The following is a 22,192-nucleotide window of genomic DNA, read 5'->3' on the forward strand; positions in this document are numbered from 1 at the left end:
TTCTAATGCGTATCCCCAAAATGATAGCGGTAAGTCGGTAAGAGACATCATAGATCGTACCATATCTAATAAAGTGCGATTACGACGTTCAGACACTCCGTTGCCTTGCGGTGTGCCAGGCGGCGTCAGTTGTGAAACAATTCCACACTTCCTTAGGTGTGTGCCAAGTTCGCGACTCAAATATTCTCCTCCATGATCAGATCGTAGACATTTAATTTTTCTGTCACGTTGATTCTCAACCTCACTCTGAAATTCCTTCAACTTTTCAAACGTCTCAGATTTGTGCTTCATCAAGTAGATGTACCCATACCTACTCAAATCATCGGTGAGAGTGAGAACATAACGATAACCACTGCGAGCTTCAATGTTCATTGGACCACACACAGCAGTATGTATTATTTCCAATAAGTCAGTTGCTCTCTCCATTATTCCTGAGAATGGATTCTTAGTCATCTTGCCCATGAGGCATGGTTCGCATGTGTCAAATGATTCAAAGTCAAGAGACTCTAATAGTCCATCAGTATGAAGCTTCTTCATGCGTTTAACGCCGATAGGACCAAGGCGGCAGTGCCACAAGTATGTGGGACTATCAGTATCAACTTTACATCTTTTGGTACTCACACTATGAATATGTGTAACATCACAATCAAGATTCATCAAGAATAAACCATTCACCAGCGGAGCATGACCATAAAACATATCACTCATATAAATAGAACAACCATTATTCTCTGACTTAAATGAGTAGCCGTCTCGCATTAAGCAAGACCCTGATACAATGTTCATGCTTAAAGCTGGTACTAAATAACAATTATTAAGGTTTAAAACTAATCCCGACGGTAGATGTAGAGGTACCGTGCCGACGGCGATCACATCGACCTTTGAACCATTCCCGACGCGCATCGTCACCTCGTTCTTGGCCAGTCTCCGCTTATTCCGCAGCTCCTGCTTTGAGTTGCAAATGTGAGCAACAACACCGGTATCAAATACCCACGATCTACTACGAGCGCTGGTAAGGTACACATCAATAACATGTATATCACGTATACCTTTAACGTTGCCGGCCTTCTTGTCCGCTAAGTATTTGGGGCAGTTCCGCTTCTAGTGACCCTTTCCCTTGCAATAGAAGCACTCAGTCTCAGGCTTGGGTCCGTGATTTTTCTTCTTCCTGGCATCTGGCTTACCGGGGGCGGCAACAACTTTGCCGTCCTTTTTGAAGTTCTTCTTACCCTTGCCTTTCTTGAAACTAGTGGTCTTGTTGACCATCAACACTTGATGCTCTTTCTTGATTTCTACTTCTGTAGACTTGAGCATCGAGTACAACTCGGGAATGGTCTTCTCCATCCCTTGCATGTTGTAGTTAAGCACAAAGCCTTTGTAGCTTGGTGGGGGAGACTGGAGGATTCTGTCAATTATAGCATCATCCGGAAGTTCGACTCCAAGTGAAGTCAGACGACCGTGTAACCCAAACATTTTGAGTATGTGCTCACTGACAGAACTGTTCTCCTCCATCTTACAGCTAAAGAACTTGTCGGAGACTTCATATCTCTCGACACGGGCATGAGCTTGAAAAACTCGCTTCAGCTCCTGGAACATCTCATATGCCCCGTGTTGCTCAAAACGCCTTTGGAGCCCCGTTTCTAAACTGTATAACATGCCACACCTAACCAGAGAATAGTCATCACTCCGCGTTTTCCAGACGTTCAGAATGTCCTGGGCTGCTGCGGGAGCGGGAGGGTCAACTAGCGGCGCATCAAGGACATAAGCCTTTTTAGTTGCTTCAAGGATGAGCTTCAAGTTGCGAACCCAGTCCGCATAGTTGCTACCATCATCTTTCAGCTTGTTTTTCTCTAGGAAGGGGTTGAAATTGAGGTTGACGTTGGCCATCTACAATATTTATAAAGACAACTTTTAGAATAAGTTCATGACAATTCAGTTCATTTAATAAAATTAAGTATGAACTCCCACTTAAATCGACATCCCTCTAGTCATCTAATTGATACTTGATCCATGTTGACTAACCCGTGTCCGATCATCACGTGAGACGGACTAGTCACCATGGTGAGCAACTTCATGCTGATCGTATTCAACCATACGACTCATGTTCGACCTTTCGGTCTCTTGTACTTGAGGTCATGTATGTACATGCTAAGCTCGTCGAGTCAACCTAGGTGTTTCGCGTGTGTAAATCTGGCTTACACCCATTGTATGCGAACGTTAGAATCTATCACACCCGATCATCACGTGGTGCTTCGAGACAACGAACCTTCGCAACGGTGCACACTTAGGGGAATACGTTCTCAAAATTTTAAGAGGGATCATCTTATTATGCTACCGTCGTTCTAAGCATAAGATGTAAAACATGATAAACATCACAATGCAATCATATAGTGACATGATATGGCCATTATCATCTTCACCTTTTCGATCTCCATCTTTAGGCATCGCATGATCATCATCGTCACCGGCGTGACACAATGATCTCCATCATCATGATATCCATCATCGTGTCTCCGTGAAGTCGTCACGCCAACTACTACTATCACTACTACTATAGCTAACCGTTAGCAATGAAGTAAAAGTAGTAAGCACATGGAGTTGCATCTCATACAATAAATTAAGACAACTCCTATGGCTCCTGTCGTTTGTCATACTCATCGACATGCAAGTCGTGAAACCTATTACAATAACATGATCATCTCATACATCATACATGCAACATCACAACTTTGGCCATATCACATCACATGTCAAACCCTGCAAAAACAAGTTAGACGTCCTCTAATTGTTGTTGCAAGTTTTATGTGGCTGATTTGGGTTTCTAGCAAGAATGCCTTCTTACCTACGTGACAGCCACAACGATGATATGCCAAAGCTATTTACCCTTCGTAAGGACCCTTTTCATCAAATCCAATCCGACCAGAGTAGAAGAGACAGACACCCGCTAGCCACCTTGATGCACGGTGTGCATGTCTGTCGGTGGAACCAGTCCCACGTAAGCGTACGTGTAAAGTTGGTCCAGGCCGCTTTATCCCACAATACCGCCGGAAAAGAATAAGACTAGTAGCGGCAATCAAATTGACAAATCATCGCCCACAACTTTTGTGTTCTACTCGTGCATAGAATCTACGCATAGAAAACCTAGCTCTGATACCACAGTTTGGTAACGTAGCAGAAATTCAAAATTTTCCTACGCATATTCACATCTTCCTATGGAGAGACCAGCAACGAGAGAAGGGTAAGAGCATCTTCATACCTTTGAAGATTGATAAGCGGAAGCGTTGCTAGAACGCGGTTGATGGAGTCGTATTCACAGCGATTCGGATCTAGTGCCGAACTACGGCACCTCCGCGTTCAACACACGTGCAGCCCGGTGACGTCTCCCGCACCTTGATCCAGCAAGGAGGAGGGAGAGGTTGGGGAAGAACTCCAGCAGCACGACGGCGTGGTGTTGATGGAGAGACGAGGTCTCGCGGCAGGGCTTCGCCAAGCACCGGCAGAGAGGAGGAGAAAGAAGGGCAGGGCTGCGCCGAGGGAGAGGGAAAAGTCTGATCTCCAATGGCCAAAAGTGCCCACTATATATAGGGGGAGGGAGGGGCTGCGCCCTCTTGAGGGTTTCCCTCTCCTGGGGGGCGGCATCCCTAGATGGGGGCTTGTGCGACGGCCAAGGGGGGAAGGAGGGGTGTGGCGCACCCCTAGTGGGCATTAGGCCCACCTGGCTTAGGGTTTGCCCCCCCCCTTTTCTCTTCCCCATGCATTGGGCTGAGTGGGGAGGCGCACCAGCCCACCTAGGGGCTGGTTCCCTTCCCCACTTGGCCCACCTTATCTCCCGGGGTCGTTGCCCCCCTTCGGTGGATCCCCGGGGCCACCTCCGGTGGTCCCGGTGGTCCCGGTACGTTATCGGTGATGCCCGAAACACTTCCGGTATCCGAAACCATCCGTCCTATATATCAATCTTTACCTCCGGACCATTTCGGAGCTCCTCGTGACGTCCGGATCTCATCCGGGACTTCGAAAAACTTTCTCTAACCTCATATAACAATTCCCTATAACATTAGCGTCATCGAACCTTAAGTGTGTAGACCCTACGGGTTCGGGAGACAGGCAGACATGACTTAGACGCCTCTCCGGCCAATAACCATCAGCGGGGTCTGGATACCCATGGTGGCTCCCACTTGCTCCACGATGATCTCATCGGATGAACCATGATGTCAAGGATTCAATACATCCCGTATATGATTCCCTTTGTCTGTTGGTATAGAACTTGCCCGAGATTCGATCGTCGGTATACCAATACCTTGTTCAATCTCGTTACCGGTAAGTCTCTTTACTCGTTCCGCAGCACGTCATTGTGTGACTAACTCCTTAGTCACATTGAGCTCATGATGATGTTCTACCAAGTGGGCCCAGTGATACCTCTCCGTCACACGGAGTGACAAATCCTGATCTCGATTCATACCAACCCAGCAGACACTTTCGGAGGTACCCGTAGTGCATCTTTATAGTCACCCAGTTACTTGTGACGTTTGATACACCCAAAGCACTCCTACGGTATCCAGGAGTTGCACAATCTCACGGTTGAATGAAAAGATACTTGACATTAGAAAAGCTTTAGCATACGAACAATACGATCTAGTGCTATGCTTAGGATTGGGTCTTGTCCATCACATCATTCCCGCAATGATGTGATCACGTTATCAATGACATCTAATGCCCATGATCAGGAAACCATGATCATCTATAGACTAACGAGCTAGCCAACTAGAGGCTTGCTAGGGACACATTGTGATCTATTTATTCACACATGTATTACTGTTTCCTGTTAATACAATTATAGCATGAACAATAGAAGATTATCATGAACAAGGAAATATGATAATAACCATTTTATTATTGCCTCTAGGGCATATTTCCAACAATTTCCTCACAGATGAATTATTCTCGAAGACTCTGAGGAATTGGGTTGCTCTTATGACAAGTGTCATTTTCTAATGGAGCAGCCAACCAGCTAATGGTTGTGGGGGTGGCTATTTATTGCCTCGGAGCATCCCGACATGATTTGACACTAATGCCCTTAAATAATATGAACGTTGGTGTGGATAAGACTAATGATGTGGCGTGGCTATAGAAACGGTCGGAACCCTCAACTGTAAGAGTCCTCATGTTACTCGTATTGTGTCTTTTTGTAGGTTTAGGCTTGGGTTGAGCATCATGAGGAAATTCATTCCAAAGTGTAACTTCAACCCCCTTTAATAGTACGGTGTTCCTATTACTCAAGTGTGAAGAAAACAAAACAGAAAGAGTAAATCTTCATGCTTCAAAGTCTTTAGAATGATTTTCTTCATGACACACCGAATTCCTCAAATTCAATATCTTCATGAGGAATATCAATTTCATGGCAGATTCTTCGCGATTCAATTCTTCAGCTTCAGACCAATTTCTTCAACCGAAGATATATATTTTTAGGGGTCGATATTCGTCAAATATTTCAAACTCCTTAGTGACTTATAGATCCTGTGTACACTCATGAACACATTAGATACTTAACCTATAAGTCTTCAAACCACCAAAATCACTAAGGGGCACTAGATGCACTTACAATCTCCCCCTTTTTGGTGGATGATGACAATTAGGTTAAGTCTTCAACAGGGATAAAATATGAAGTGTAAATACTCATTTGAGGAATTTGAAATCAAGATTCAGAGAGACTCCCCCTGAAGATGTGCGTATTTGAAATCAAATTTTCACAACAAATGCACATTGATGATTTATATCATGGAGATCTCCCCCTGAGTCATTGTAAATCATGCATACATATGACATATAGTATGAAGAAATTGAAGATGCACGTTGATAAATGGTATCTGACGAATTCCAGCATGTGTGCACTACAAATTTGAGGAATAAGCATGCGAAGAAAAACGTTCAAAAGCTTCAGAGTACCAGCAGGCTTAAGTTACAACTCATTACATAAAAACTTCAGAAGAGCCAATAGTTTGTAACTTAAATATAGTTCATAAGCCCCAAAATATCCCGCTTGAAGACTAAATCTCAAGTTTCTCCCCCTTTGTCATCAAATGACAAAAAAGGGACAAACAAAGGACTAACGCCCATGAAGACTTTACTTCTTGGCGGTTGATGAAGATGCGTGAGGTTTCTTGGGAGTAGTCTTCTTCCTTGGACCGGTGGCAGTGTCGACTTGTTTTTCATCAGACTCAGCAGTGCGGAATGAAGAAAAGGAACTGTCTTCAAGGTCTGGAACTAGAATTGGCCTGAACTTCTTCTTGGGTGGCCACGACCAGTCAAAGTCTCGCTCGAACTCCAATTCTTAAAGTTCTGTCCGAGCCTTCAGATGAGCAAGTGTAGCCCAGGTGCGATCAAGAACCTCATGACGATAGTGATGGTTAAGCTTCACAGAATTATGTGTTTCAGTGAGGGTTTTCACAATGGCGCTCTCTGATTTCGATCCACCTTCTGGTGAAGACCGAGGACAAGCTGTGTGGTATTCATCACACGAGGAGCAACATGGCTTGGAGGGTCAGTCTCAGTATCGTCCCATGAAGAATATGCTTCCGGCTCTCTGAACTGGCCATCAAGGCGCCTACGTCCTTCATAAATAACTGACTTGCCTTTTCCTTCAACTAGCTCGAAAGTCTTCTTGTTGACCCTGATAGGAGGCATATATAACCAACATGGTTGTTGAAATAAGCATGGAAGTTGATGCCTGTCCTTGTCCTGATGAATCTCATGATCCATGGGGCATATATCTTGTGATCCATGGGGCATATATCCATGAAGTCCTCAAGAAGCAATCATGTATGTTGATAGGAATACCATGGATGATGTTGAAGAGGATATTCTTCATGATGCCTACAACATCTTCTTCATCATCATGGCCTTTGATCTGCGCAAGAACACTGCAAAGGATTCTGTAAACAGACCTTGGTGTATATTTGAGCTCGTGGACGAGGAAGGTTTTTCTCGGTGGTTGCCCTTTAGCCAAAGGCTTTATGAGGACTTCCATCATCCCATTGGGCAGCTCACGCTCACCTAAAAGCTTCACGGCCTTCTCTGATGGAATTGATACTGGCAATTCACGCAATAGCTCAGTAGCAGGAGCCTTGTAGTGAGTGTTTTGCGTCATCCAGTCAAACACCCAGGTGTTAACATCCAGTCAAACACTCAGATATGTGAAGAGTGGCATAAAACTGAAGAATGAGCTCACTGTTCCAATCAGAGATGTTTGAGCACATTGGTAGCAGTCCAGCTTCATGAAGGACGTTGAGGACTGGAGCCAGGCATGGTATTGCTTCCAGTTCAACATGAGGAATATGCTTGTGCTGGAATGTCTTATTTCTTCCACACAGCAAAGAGGCATAGTAATTCAGTTGTGTCCTCGTCCAAAACTTCAGATGTTTGATTTGAGGCTTGTCATAGGGATTTTCTCCAATGAAGTACATGCGTTCTTCAAAGAAGTTCTCCTTTCAAAACTATGGTCGCTTCGAGAATAGCTGACGCTGCATTAGCTGAAGATTTTGCTGTGGAACTAGAGGGGAGACAACAATTGCAGTCTCTGGGTTGAGCACGACGAAAGCATTGTCTTGGTCTGGTGCATTTTCCTCATCATTGTCCTCAGGTTAGGAATTTCATCAGCTTGAGCTTCAGGCTGAGGAGCATGCTCATGTTGTGCTTCATGTTGAGGAATGGGATATGGCTGGGCATCAGGCTGAGGAATTTCATCAACTGGAGCATCTTGTTGAGGGTTCTGCTCCGGAGGAGGAATAGGTTCATTCTGAGCCTCAGTGTGAAGATCTTGCTGAGGAGGAGGAGTTGGGTCAGCCTGATCCTCAACTTGAGGATTTTTCTCAGGACTTTGAATTTCATCAGCTTGAGGATTTTCACTTTGCTCTTCCCCAGCTTGCTTGGTGACAGAGGCAGATTCATCAGCTTGTGCAGCTGATCCTTGTGCAGTGTCTTCTTGAGGAATGGAGGGTTGAGGACTGTCGTCAATACGAATTTCTTCCTCAGTATGTTCCTCAGATGCAGCATCCTTAATTTCCTCATCTGGCCCTTTCTCCTAGTCTTCAAAGGTGACCATTTCATACGATGGAGCGATGTTAAGGGGCACAAGGTCCAGTGGAGCATTTTTGTCAAGTGCTTTGAGGCGCTTGGCCTTAGTGTTTTCTTCTGCTGAAGAAGCCTTTCTCTTCTTGGCTTTCTTTTCAGCAGCCCTTGTTTTCTTCACATCTGATGCAGATGGAGTCATCTTCTTCACCTTTGAAGCTTTTGGTGAAGGTGTTTTCTTGGCAGATTCATCAGCTGCCTTTGAGGAACCAGCTCGAACAGAGTCATCAGCTAGCTTTGAAGAGCAGCTGGATCAGAGGCAGTCTCACCAGCTGTAGCAGATTCATCAGCTGGATTTTCCGTGGTGATTTCTTCAATTGCCGGTATGTCCACACGGCTTTCTTGAGGTATTTTGTCAGCTTGAGGAGTTTCATCAGCCTGAGGAGTTTCATCAGCTGGTTCTTCAATCCGAGGCTGAGGAGTTGGTACTGGAGGGGCAGCTTTCTTGTTGTAGTTGTCAACAGCTTCAATGGCAAGTTTGATAAAATTGCTTTTGAGACTTTGATGATCAGATAGCTTGGAGTACTTATTTGTCAAAGTCTTCAACTCAGCCTGTGTTGACACCAGTGCATCAGGCGTCAGGTTGAGGAGATTCTGCGTGAGGAATTTCTCCTTCTTGAGCTTAGCAACCTTGGCCTGTTTGGCTTGCTGCTCCTTCCACTTGTCCTCGTTGATGAATGTGGCCACCATGTGGCTGATGCTAGGGGGAAGTTTCAAATCGTCAAGCGGAGTGTTGGGGTCCTCATACCAGATATTTTTGTAGTCTAGGAGGACTTTGGGATCCATGGCCAGAGGAATGGCGCTACTAGAAGCTTGAGCTACCCTCTCCTGCTTGTTTCTGATCATAGCTTGCAAGGTTTCATCATCATATTCATCACTACCCTCTGATGCAGAAGGGGTTGTGATGATTTTGCTGGGGCTTGGTTTTGTTCCTCTTCCAGCAGACACCTGAGTCTTCATAGGAGGTGGTGAAGACTTTGTCTCCGAGCTGGTTGCAGCTGGGAGTGAGGAGCTGGAGGTAGCGGGCAATGGCTTCATGACCGACTTCAATTCTGGTTTTGAAACCTGTGGTGGCGCTAAGCATTTTGGCGCTGAGGGTTTTGTAGTTGATGCCAGAGCTGGTTTCTCTTGAGGCTTTTAAGCCTTTGGTTTTGATGGCACAGACTTCTGTTGAGGAATTGCCGAACCAGAGGTCTCAGCAGCAGAGGAAGTAGCTGCAGTTGAAGCAGCATCAGATGATTCATTGAATTTCCTCACAGCAGCATCTGCCTGCTTCTTAAGCTCAGCCAAGTGCTTGTCCTTTTCATCAGGATAGTCACCAAGAGTCTTGAGGCTTGAGGGATGTGCTACTTGATGGTCCTCAAGTGGTGTCCGTTTGCCAGGAGGCTTCAGAGCGAATTTCTTCGCATACTTGGGAGTGACAAATCTGTATTCCTTCCACTCCTTAGCCCATCGACGTTCTATCTTCTGAGCCGAATCTTTCTCTTGGCCATTGTTTCATTTTTATCAGGTGTGCAGTAGTACAAGTATATATCCTCAGGTATGTCCAAAGCTATATTCTGCTCAAGTTTCTTGCCTCCCTTCTGCTTCCTGTCATCCTCCATTTTCTTCAGCTGAGGATTTTGCTGATGAGATTGGCCTCTTGAGGATTCTGATGAGACTTGAAGATTTTATTCAAGAAACGCTGCAAATGAGTTAATGTGATGAGAACCAAGAGATTCATCAGCTGACATGTGTGTACCTATGAACAGAGTATAGTTGCGAGGAATTTGGAGAGGTCATATGTGTTCTCAGATTTGAAGAAAATGAAAAAGTTTCATAGTTGAGGAATTTAACTAGTGGTTGAGGAATTTACCTAATCATACTGTTCTTGGGTTCCAGAGTTGTACGGATCCAAAAATTCGCACAATTGAGGTATCTCATGAAAATCTTAGATGCTTAGTGAAGTTCATCAATAGTGTGGTGATAGGCAGTGTTTGAGGAATCAGATGCATATGGATTCTTGAGGAAAAACAGATTTCACATCTTAGATGTAAAATCGTAGATCTAACTTGCTGTAAAAATAGGCTTTTTATTTACCCTAGATGGCGCGCACGAAGAACAGAGAAGAGTTGCAGGGAGAAGCTCTTCGGTGCGTGTCCAATGCGCCCTAACCCGGCAGCAGAGGATGTCTACGGCGGCGGCGGACGAAGATGGTCCGACTCCTGCGTGGTTTCGGCGACGGAAAAGTCGAGGCAGTGAAGCTCTTCTTCGCCGGCGATGAGACTTCCAGCGGTGGCGCTAGGGTTCGGGGCTTTTGCTGTAGCAGGAGAGAGATGGAGCGAAGAAGTGTTTGCCGAGGGGGATAAGGACATATTTATAGCCAAGCAGTTACTGTTGGCGCGAAGAAATCGGACCAAATAGCCCCTGCCTCTACGTCTCCGCAGGACACGTGTAGCTCCCGAGCAAAGCGGTGGAGATCGTGGTTATCCGAACGAGGGAAGTGGGGTTCAGTTACTGTGCGTTAAAGACACATTTTTTTTAAGATTTGAGGATTTTATTACAAAATCACCAACTGACAAGGACAAAGTGAGGATGTGGAACAAAGTTTCAAGTAGAATGCATATGAAGAATTGAATAGACTGGATGAGAATAGCATAGAGGGAAAGTAGGGTCCGATCACATTCACTTAGATGAAACATCAACTTGAAGAAAGAGCTATAAGTGAATGTTGCTGAGGACTAGAAATCACAGTCTATCTAAGTAAACGAAAGTCATCAAGTGTTTTTGAAGATTTGACTAAATTGAGGATTTTGTGATAAATCATCACAATGAAGAACAACTGTTTAAAAAAATAAATTTTGAGGAAATGGAACTTTGAAGAAAATCAACTTCAGGAATTTCATGTTGGGCGGTGGCATGACCCACCATATAAGAATGTTGATTACAGACGCCGCGAACAATTATCGTAGGGCCCTGAGAATCAATTTCTTCGTTGATTTCTTCACATTCAGAGTGATATTCTTCATCAATTGAAGAAAATCGATTCATCATGTGTTGCACATCTAAGTCATCAATTTTGCATAAGTGTTAGGATGTGTGCATGTTTTTACAAAACATTTGAAGATTCTAAGATACTTAGCTCACACCGCAACTTGCAAAACCTATTCTGATCCAAGGGCTTAGTGAAGATATCTGCCAGTTGATCATCAGTCTTCACATGGTCGATGAGGATATTGCCCTTGAGGACATGGCCCCGAAGAAAATGATGACGAATTTGGATGTGCTTAGTCTTCGATTGCTGTACTGGGTTGTATGCAATCTTGATTGCACTCTCATTGTCGCAGTAGAGAGGCACATTCTTCATGTTGATGCCGTAATCCTTGAGGGTTTGCTTCATCCACAGCAATTGAGCACAGCATGAACCAGCAGCAATGTACTCACTTCGGCAGTGGAGAGTGATACGCAGTTCTGCTTCTTTGAGGACCAGCAAACTAGTGATCTTCCGAGGAAATGGCATGTGCCAGAAGTTAACTTGCGATCCACACGGTCACCAGCATAGTCAGAATCAGAATACCCTACCAGATGAAGATTTGAGACCTTGGGATACCATAATCCTAGTGTTGGTTTGTGAGCTAAGTATCGAAGAATATGGTTCACAGCCTTATGGTGTGATTGCTTCGGTTTTGCTTGAAAACGTGCACACATGCAAACACTAAGCATTATATCTGGCCTAGATGCACATAGATACAATAAAGAGCCAATCATAAAGCGATATACCTGCTGATCGAATTCTTTACCATTTTCATCAGTGCCGAGGTGGCTGTTGGTAGGCATTGGAGTCTTGGCACCTTTGCATTCATGCACATCGAATTTCCTAAGAACATCCTTGATGTATTTCTCCTGTAATATGAAGATTCCATTGTGTTGACGAATTTGAAGACCTAAGAAGAATTTCAGCTCCCCCATCATAGACATCTAATATTCTTCACTCATCATGTAAGCAAATTCATCACTGTATTGTTTGTCAGTACATGCAAATATAATATCATCAACATATATCTGGCACACAAATAGCTCATTATCATAGGATTTAGTGAAAAGAGTTGGATTGAGTGAACCAGGTTTGAAGCCTTTCTTCATGAGGAATTCCTTCAATGTATCATACCATGCCCGAGGGGCTTGCTTGAGACCGTAGAGCGCCTTTTTGAGTCTGAAGACTTTGTCTGGATTCTTTGGATCCTCAAAACCTGGGGGCTGAGCAACATATACTTCTTCCTCAAGCTTACAATTGAGGAATGCACTTTTCACATCCATTTGATATAATATGATGTTATGATGATTAGCATAAGCAAGTAGTATTCGAATAGCTTCAAGTCTAGCAATAGGTGCAAAAGTTTCATCGAAATTGATTCCTTCAACCTGGGTGTAGCCTTGGGCTACAAGTCGTGCCTTATTCCTCACCACTTGACCATCCTCATCTTGCTTGTTTCGGAAAATACACTTGGTTCCGATGATGTTGTGCTTGCAAGGATCTGGTCGTTTAACGAGCTCCCACACGTCATTCAGTTTGAATTGAAGAAGTTCGTCTTGCATAGCTTGGATCCACTCCGGTTCCAAGAAAGCCTCAGCAACTTTTGAGGGTTCTTTGATAGATACAAAGGATAAATGCCCACAAAAGTTAACTAAATGTGAATCTTTTGAGCGAGTGAGAGGACCTGGCGCGTTGATGTCATTGAGGATTTTGTCAAGTTCTATTTCATTTGCAATCCATGGATGAGCTGGTTGAGGATTTCATCTGGGCTGAGAAAGTGGTTCTGGAGCAATTTCCTCAGGAGCACCTTCTTGATTTTCATCAGTGATGGGGATAGTTTCTTCATCAATTTCCTAAGTGGGAACAATGTCTTCAGTAGGTTTGAGCTTTATTGCTTCCTCAGGAGACAACTAATCTGGATCAGAAGGCAATTGCTCTCTTTGCGAGCTATTAGTTTCATCGAACCGCACATCTACAGTCTCAACAACTTGGTTGTGATAGTTGTTGAAGACTCTGTAGGTGTGCGGGTCCTTTCCATAACCAAGCATAAAACCTTCATGTGCCTTAGGTGCAAATTTTGGGCTATGGTGAGGATCGCTAATCCAACATTTTGCACCGAAGACTTTGAAATAACGTACATTGGGTTTCTTATCAGTGAGGAGTTCATATGAGGTTTTCTTGAGGAATTTCTGAAGATATACCCTGTTGATGATATGGCATGCAGTGTTGATTGCTTCAAGCCGAAAACGATAAGGAGTCTGATATTCTTCAAGCATAGTTCTTGCCATCTCAACCAGAGTCATGTTCTTCGTTTCAACGACACCGTTCTGCTGAGGAGTATAAGGAGCACATAATTCGTGACTAATACCAAGTTCATCAAGATAATCATCAAGACCAGTGTTTTTGAACTCTGTTCCATTATCACTCCTGATATGTTTGATCTTGATCCCAATGTTCGTCGAGGCCCTTGAAGAAAATCGTTTGAAGATTTCTTGCATTTTAGTTTTATATACGATGATATGCACCCATGTATATGTGGAATAATCATCAACTATGACGAAGCCATATAAAGATGCTGCATTGGTTAGTGTGGCATAGTGAGTAGGTCCAAATAGATCCATATGAAGCAATTCGAAGGGACGAGTGGTGGTCATGATAGTCTTCGAGGGATGCTTGGATCTGGTCATTTTCCCAGATTCACATGCACCGCAGAGATGATCCTTGAGGAATTTGACTGATTCGATGTCGATGACATGCTTATTCTTCGCGAGCCTGTGCAAATTCCTCATGCCTGCATGATCTAGTCTTCGGTGCCACAACCATCCTTTTGAGGTTTTTGCTAGTAAGCAAGTGGCTGGTTGAGGACCTGTAGAGAAATCAACAATGTACAAATCCCCTCTTCTTACACCTTCGAAGATTTTGGATCTGTCAGATTCCATGATAACTACACATCTCTATCTACCAAAGATAACAATTATATCAAGATCACAAAGCATCGAGACTGGCATGAGGTTAAAACCAAGGGATTCAACAAGCATCACTTTGTCCATATGCCTATCCTTGGAAATAGCCACTTTGTCAAGTCCCAATACCTTGCTTTTACCTTTGTCAGCATATGTGATTTGCTTCAGAGGTGATGGAGTTAGTGGCATATTCATCAGCAAGCTTTTATCACCGTCATGTGATGTGTGCAGCCACTATCAAGAACCCACTCGGTATTCTTGGGTTTGTCATCCTGCACATGAATTTGTACAGCTTACCATCTCAGATGCTTCAGATTTGAAGAATATGATATCAATTTCATCAGATAAGAATTTCATCACAACAGAATTATAAGGACGTGTGAAATATTTCTATTTCATCAATATTAGCTTGCGTCCTATCAAGCATTTCCTCAGGTCTCCAACAAATTCTTCAGATGATGATTTTCATCTGTAGACCTGACCTGCAGAAGGGATTAGTTCGATTTCTTCACCACCCACATCTTAAGGGGTGGTAAACCATTCATCATCCTGCGAGCACCATATGAGAAAGGTGGCATTGAAGCTAATGCACTTCTCTTAACAGTAGGGGGGTTAAAGTACTCATATGAATATGCAGAGAACTGGTTTGAGGATTTATGAACATAATGATTTGAAGAGTAAAGCTCATATTCATATTCCTTGTAGTTTGCCTCCATGTTAGAAGTATTAGCACGGGAACAAGCATAATTTTGATCAGTTGAGGATTTTGATCCTCTTGAAGACTTTTGTCCTCCTAAGGATTTTGATCTAGGGTTCAGATTCTTCATTGGTGGTGTCATGAGGTCCTTCACCTGAAGATTTTCAGGACAACTTTTGGGAACCAAGATTTTCCTCAAAGTAGGGACATTCCTGCAGTTAGTTCCAACATATCGAGCATATACTTCACCAGATTGATTTTTGAACAGTTTATAGTTGGAGTCAAATGACTCATTTGAGGAATAGGATAATTCACATGAAAATCCAGTTAGATTGGATGGATCAAAAGGAGACCCAGTAGCAGCAACCCATGAGGTTTTGGGATACTGCTCAGGTTTCCAATAAGATCCAAGAGCATTGCTTCTTTCCAATAATTTCCTCTCAAAGGCAATTCCTTCTTTCCTCGGGTTCCTGTTCAAGATCTTCTTTTTGAGCACATCACAAAGGGTTTGATGTCCTTTGAGGCTTTTGTATATGCCTGTCGCATACAATTCCTTCAACCCTGCATTTTCATCAGTAACATTTGTGTTTTCCTCAAGTGAGGAAATAGACACTACAGGTGCAGTTGAAGAATTTGTAGCTATAGAACCATTTGATGATTCTGGTGAAGAATTAGCAGTTTCGCATTCAATGCATTTAAGACATGGAGGAATGAATTCAGCTTGAGCAGCGCTGATCGGTTGAGCTAGTAATGAATCATTTTCCGTATGAAGATCATCATGAGAAATCCTTAGCTTCTCTAGATCAAGCTTCCTTTGAAGAAATTCATAAGAAAGTTTCTCATGATCAAAGAGGAGTGTATCATAACGATCTTGTAGATTATCAAATCTAGACTGAAGACTTTTCACATCTTCAGTGAGGATTTGGGTAAGATTCATGTCATCATTCAACAGATCATCACTTCTATCTAGCAGTTTCTGAAGCTTTTCCAGGGCAGTTTGTTGTTTAGTGGCAATGATAGCAAGTTTACTGTAACTAGGTTTTTTAGAATCATGAGGTTCACAGTCTCTTGAATCAGAGGAGGAAGCATCATTCGGTACCTTTGAACCTTTTGCCATGGTGCAATTGGTTGGAGCGAAGTCATGAGCATAGTCATCAGTGTGGATGGTGTTATCATCTTCTTAAAGGTTGAAGATTGACTTGCTGACGAAAGTGGTTGCAAGTGCAAGACTGGCCTGCCCGGATTCCGAGTCTTCATCAGAACCCTTTTCTTCATCACATTCGTGTGATTCTGCCTCGGAATCCATTTCCTTGCCAATAAGTGTCCGAGCCTTTCTGAAACTAGTCTTCTTGTGCGATGAGGGCTTTGAAGATGAGGATTTTGAAGATTACTTCTTCTTCATCGAGTCATCAGAACTGTCATCCTTGTATTTCTTCTTCTTTGATTCCTTTCCCCAACGTGGACAATCAGCAATGTAATGACGTGATTTCTTGCATTTGTGACAGGTCCGTTTCTTGTAGTCCTCAGACGAAGATTCTGATTTCCTCATGTCTCTTCTTGAAGTTTTACCGAACTGGCCACGTCGTGTAAACCTTTGGAATTTCCTCACGAGCATTGCAAGCTCCTGTCCAAATTCTTTAGGGTCACCAATGCTGTCATCTGAGTCTTCTTCTTCAGTTGAGGAAATTGCTCTAGCCTTCAGTGCACGTGGTCTAGAATAGCTTGGTCCATATAAATCTTTCTTTTGTTCTTGCTGGAATTCATGAGTATTGAGCCTTTCGAGTATATCAGCTCGATCAAGCATCTTGTAGTCTGGTCTTTCTTGAATCATCAAGACTAAAGTATCAAATGAAGAATCCAAAGATCTTAGCAGTTTCTTCACAACTTCGTGATCAGTGATGTCTCGAGCTCCCAGTGCTTGCAGTTCATTTGATATGTTAGTGAGGCGATCAAAGGTATCTTAGCAGCTTTCATTGTCATGCCTCTTGAAGCAATTGAAGTCATTGCGAAGAACATCAACACGAGAGTCACGCTGGGTTGATACTCCTTCATTTACTTTGCAAAATCTCTCCCAGATAAGTGTTGCAGAGGCCAAAGCACTCACTCTTCCAAACTGGCCTGGGCTCAGATGGCCACAGATGATATTCTTCGCTTGAGAATCAAGTTGCTTGAATTTTTTCACATCACCAGCAGAGACACTAGCAGAGATTATGGGGACGCCATGTTCCACAATATACCAGAGATCATTGTCAATAGCTTGTAGATGCATCTGCATCTTGGTCTTCCAGAAGGGAAAGTTCTTTCCTTCGAAAGTAGGACATGCTGCAGTAACCTTAATCATGTCTGCATTTCACATAACTAAAACTCCAGGTGGTTAAACCAAAATCACACTGAACAAGGGAGTACCTTGCTCTGATACCAATTGAAAGTGTGTTATATCGACTAGAGGGGGGTGAATAGGAGATTTTTAGAATTTCATCACTCAGGAAATTCCTTTTGAGGAAATTCCTCACTGATGAATAACTTACAGCAGAAATAGTAAAGAATCAGGAGTGCAAAGTTTCACGACAGTAATTTTTTCAGTGTGAGGAATGTGAAAACAGATTGCACAGTGAGCAGGCACACAGAAAACAAATGAGGATTAACTAGCGTGAAGAATTTGGGGTTGTGGAATTTCAGAGAAAGTCTTCAGCAAATTCTTCAAACACTGATAGTGAAAGTCATCAACATATAATCTGAGGAATGTAAAGAGATGAGGAATGAGAACTCGTTTCACAGCGAAGACATTTGTTGATGACCCACTTCCAACTGCGGTGACAGTTGTACATCTGGTTTTGAGTGGCTTGGTATTGAAACCGAAAGACACTCACTCCCGGGACACACAGTCCCTACCGTATTCTCCTCGGGCTAAGAACACACTGTCCTCGCCCAACACTCGTGGTAAGTCTTCAAGGCAGACTTCCAAACCCTCACAAACTTGGTCACCCGGCGATCCACAATTGACTGCTGGATTGCTCTAGACCATGACGCCTAACCGTCTCGAGGATGACAGTCCTCAAAGGTAAAAGGCTTCAGTTCCACACCGGAACAACTTCTTCAGTGATGCTCAATCACTTGGTTCTAGGTTTGTGGTTTGGTGTTTGGGGTATTTCCTCACTGATGAATTACTCTCGAAGACTCTGAGGAATTGGGTTGTTCTTATGACAAGTGTCAGTTTCTAATGGAGCAACCAACCAGATAATGGTTGTGGGGGGTGGCTATTTGTAGCCTGGGAGCATCCCGACATGATTTGACACTAATGCCCTTAAATAATATGACCGTTGGTGTGGATAAGACCAATGATGTGCCGTGGCTATCGAAACGGTCGGAACCCTCAGCTGTGAGAGTCCTCATGTTACTCGTATTCCTCACTTGAGGCTTTTGGTAGGTTTAGGCTTGGGTTGAGCATCATGAGGCCTCGTTCGGTACCCAGGTATTGCCATCTTATCTAGTGTATTTTACAGGCCCGATAAAAAAATCCCTGAAATTCCCCACAGCCCGTTCGTTACCCCGGTATTGGACCGGCCCATCCCCAAAATTACACGCGTGAAACCCTCAATACCCGTGTAAGAACAGAAGCGAGCTGCACCTCGCGAATTTCCTCCCTCCGTCGTCGCCCCTTCGCCCCTATCTTCCTTCGCCCCCACCGCCTGCCCCCTCCGTCGTCGCCCCTTGGCCCCTCTCCACCGTCCGCCCTCTGCTATTTGTCCGCCGTTCGCCGGCTCCGTCGTCGGCCCTCCACCCTCCGTCCACCGTTCGCCGGCTCCATCCAGGCCTCCTCAACCCCTGCCCATTGGTCCTGCCTCCTCATCCCCTGCCGTCTCCGACGCAAGAACTCATTGCTCCGGTAACCTGGCGTCTTCGCCGGTAAGTGCTGGTTCCATCTCATCCCTCCCCTCTCCTCCCCCTTTTCTAGGGTTTCAATCGTTTTCGTGGAAGATGGTTATGTACCATATAACATCACACAGGGGCTCTGCACCATATCACATCACACAGGGGCTCTGTAGATATCGTCAAGTGCATGTGGCTGGACGTGGAAGGTTGTTCTGTACCCTTGTGATTTTGAACACAGGTAGGGTTGGTTGGTTGACATGGATTAGCTGAAGGTGAAGTGGCCATGTGTGATGTGATTCTGAATTATCTGTCCTCTGCTAGTTGGATTTTTGCAATAGAAGTGATAAATGCCACCTCTATTTCTCAGTTATTGTTAATTAAGTTCTGTGATTAGATGCTATGTTTGGTGAATGCTATCGTCCTAGGAATTATTCTTGTGTTGTACTAGTAGTTGTTTTTTGGTTGTGACTGTTCATATCTTCATGATGGTTCAGAAACTTGCAGCTAACAATTACAGTATACTAGATTTTATTTGTCTGATCCTTTCAGAAAAGTTTGAAGAAAAGTTTGATGTGATTGAATTAATGTGTCTGTACAAATGGTGGAACTGTGTGCATGGTCATGTGTTGTTTGCATTATTAATTTTATAGCGCATCTGTATTGAAAGTGGAAGGTGGTTCTGTACCTCTTTCTATGTAGATATCGTCAAGTGCTAATGCTGTTATAATTATATGGATCGTGTTGCTAGTTGGAATTTGTTCTGTGAATTTGTTCTTTTAATCGGAGAAGATGCTATATATTTACATGTCGACACATGCTTTCTCAATTATGTTGCTGTTTTGTTTTTCTATACCTTAGACCAACTGTTTTGTTTTTTATAGGTACTCGAGCCTTGGTTTATAGTGGGAGTGGACGAGCCGCCACCTTCGTGGGATCCCATTAAGATGCCAAAGTTTGGTATGCCTTGTAATTACTAGGGCTTGTTAATTTATTTTATCTCAAGAGATATGTACGCAAAAGGATCTCCCAAATTCAAGTTGGCGCAGGCTGCTACGTTATTAAGAAAGAAAGGACTTCTTGGTGTTAAAATGGATTCACCGAAGGTTAACAAAAAGAGTTCTCCAAATGGTATTCTTTTTTTGTCAGTACAAGACCAATAGTATTTTAATTGAAGACAGTAAGCCAATAGCCCTTGTGCTTTAATTGGCTTGTGTAGTTGTGAAACAAAGAGCACAATGGAGTTTGTGACTTGAAAAAGGTCTCATGCAGATACTTATGGAGCACGATACTCCTTACCACAGAGGGCAAAATGGATGGAGCAAGGAAACTTGCAACTTGATGGTGACAAAATTCCATGCAAAACACAAACATGTGAAGTTCTCGAAGTCTCAAATTCAAGATAAGGAGAAGGAGCTCAAAAGAGAATATAGGATGTTAAAAGAAGCCCGAAAGCAAAGCGGTGTTGGCTGGGATGACAAAAGATGTATGATCGAAGCTGACACCGACCTTTGGGACAATCTGATGATTGTAAGTTCTTTAATTCCACATTTCGATATGGTTATAATTTTATACCATGCTAATACTCATCTATTACTCTGGTTCTTTGTAGTCATATCCAAGTATCGGGAAATTCAAGAAGAAATCTTTTCCTCTCTTTGACTCGCTAGGAGAACTCTATGATGGTAAGTTTACGAACTTTTGTTGCTTCCTCTTAACTCTTAAATCTATGTATTGTTTGGTTACTTACATGCATTTTGCAGGGCATACAGCTGAGGGTACCTACAATTTCACATCAATTGCACAACCATCACAAATTGACAAAGACTTTGAAGATGAAATAGAGGTTGAGGAAGTAAAAGAAAGTGATGACTTGGAGATGATGAATCAAGTGAAACATGATGAAGATGACTTGCAAATTCTGGATCAAATGGATGTTGCACCTAGAAAGGAGGATGTCAATCCAAGTGAAGAAGTGGGTCGTACAATGGTTGGTTCAAGAAAGATGCCCCAAAAGAAGCCCAAGAAGGAGAAGCGAAAGAACAGTGGAGATGTGATTGCTGGAGCATTAGAGAAGTATATAGAGTTGAAGAAAAGGCAAGTAGATGATGAAGCTACATATTTGGCCAATGAAAAGGCAGATGCAACAAAATTACATGAATTCTCTATCACCAAGTGCATGGATGTGTTAAAAAATGGAGGATGTGTCCCGCATCGAGAAGATCAAAGCATTCAACGTCTTCAAGGATGCTGCAAACCGTGAGATCTTCATCAATGCCGCTGATGATGATATAGATACTACTGTTATGTGTCTTCGGAGCCAAATGTCCCCATGAGGTATGTTCAAGACAGGTAGCAGACATAACTTCCTTGTTATATAATTCTGTGATAGTTGATGGTATATTACATCTCTGTAGAGAAACATTTTCGATTGTTCAACCGATGATGCTTTTATTGCTGCAACTATAAGTTACAGTCTACAAAAATCTGTACCTGACTGCAGATTATGTTGAAACGATGATGCAGATTTTTGCACAGGTAACTAGTTCATAGGTGCCATCACTACCACGTCCTCTTGCTAAATCACCAAAAGTAAATCATCCAATACTTACTACTACCAGCTTGTGCATGCGTGCCTGTATCTGGAGTATCTGTTATCTGGATTATGTTCGAGTAGTAGTACACACACTAATTAACTAAGGGACTAGTAGAAAAGCTACTGCCTGAGCTTGAGGTGGGCTTGGAGCTGCTCGTTCCCAAGGCTCATAGTGGATGGCTGAGTACAAATAATTGCTGTGAAACATGCCAAATAGTAGATGGCTGCGCTGCCCCAAGTGACCAGCGCAGCTGAGTACAAATAATTGTTGTGAAACATGCCAAATAAAGTGTCTTTTCTTGTCTCCGAGGAATGCTGGAAACAATTGAGTTTAAATGTTAAACTGAATCTGCTATATGAACTGAAGTTCCTGGAGTCTGTCAAAGAATTGAGTGATCATAGGGATCATTATTGTTGTGCCTTTGTTTTGATTTCTTCTGGTCGTTTTTTTCTCCCGGGGGTCTCTATGTGCTGCGACATCTGGTTTTTTGCTTGTTGTTTCCTAGGTCTCCCTTTGTGTGCACAGTAATTTGTTGAGCTTTAGCATACTTACAATTAGTGTTGAGACCGTAACAATGTGACTTTAGTTTCTCTTTTACTTAAGTTATCATACATCTTTTGGATAAGGGCAAGTTTCAACATCTATGTCTCGGTCCGCAGCATTTACTCTTGACATCTCTGCCTTGCAGGAGGATGAGTCTCGATATGCCGTTGATGTGCTCACTGATGCATTTACTACAGTGGAAGAGAGTGCTAAACAGAAATGATTCAGAAGAAAGGCACTTTGAAGTTTTATTTAGAGGAAACACTGTGGGGTTCTTTCATAAGGATTGCATTATCACTTTTGCAAAATTGTGTCATGACTGTGAGACTATTGTTGCTATGATGAGATAGTGATTCTAAGTTATGCAAAATTAAGTTGTTGATGT

The 22,192-nt window shown here is 43.2% G+C and overlaps 1 protein-coding gene across 1 annotated transcript; it reads left to right on the forward strand.

Annotated features, from left to right (window-relative positions):
• Positions 1-19,933: 19,933 nt before the first annotated feature.
• Positions 19,934-22,030, forward strand: LOC123398044. Its single transcript, XM_045092558.1, has 5 exons — positions 19,934-20,197; positions 20,280-20,352; positions 20,431-20,657; positions 21,194-21,205; positions 21,953-22,030. Exons 1-5 carry the CDS (start codon positions 19,934-19,936, stop codon positions 22,028-22,030), a joined length of 654 nt encoding a protein of 217 aa, XP_044948493.1.
• Positions 22,031-22,192: the final 162 nt, after the last annotated feature.

Source organism: Hordeum vulgare, chromosome 1H, assembly GCF_904849725.1.
Source record: "Hordeum vulgare subsp. vulgare chromosome 1H, MorexV3_pseudomolecules_assembly, whole genome shotgun sequence".
NCBI classification, from domain to species: domain Eukaryota; kingdom Viridiplantae; phylum Streptophyta; class Magnoliopsida; order Poales; family Poaceae; genus Hordeum; species Hordeum vulgare.

Bases quoted from the DNA above. Each gene is read 5' to 3' on its own strand.
- LOC123398044 (XM_045092558.1), top strand. From the start codon at position 19,934: ATGCAGATACTTATGGAGCACGATACTCCTTACCACAGAGGGCAAAAT. The intron at 20,198-20,279 runs GTAAGTTCTTTA...GGTTCTTTGTAG, and splicing joins TTTGGGACAATCTGATGATT to TCATATCCAAGTATCGGGAA. The intron at 20,353-20,430 runs GTAAGTTTACGA...TGCATTTTGCAG, and splicing joins GCTAGGAGAACTCTATGATG to GGCATACAGCTGAGGGTACC.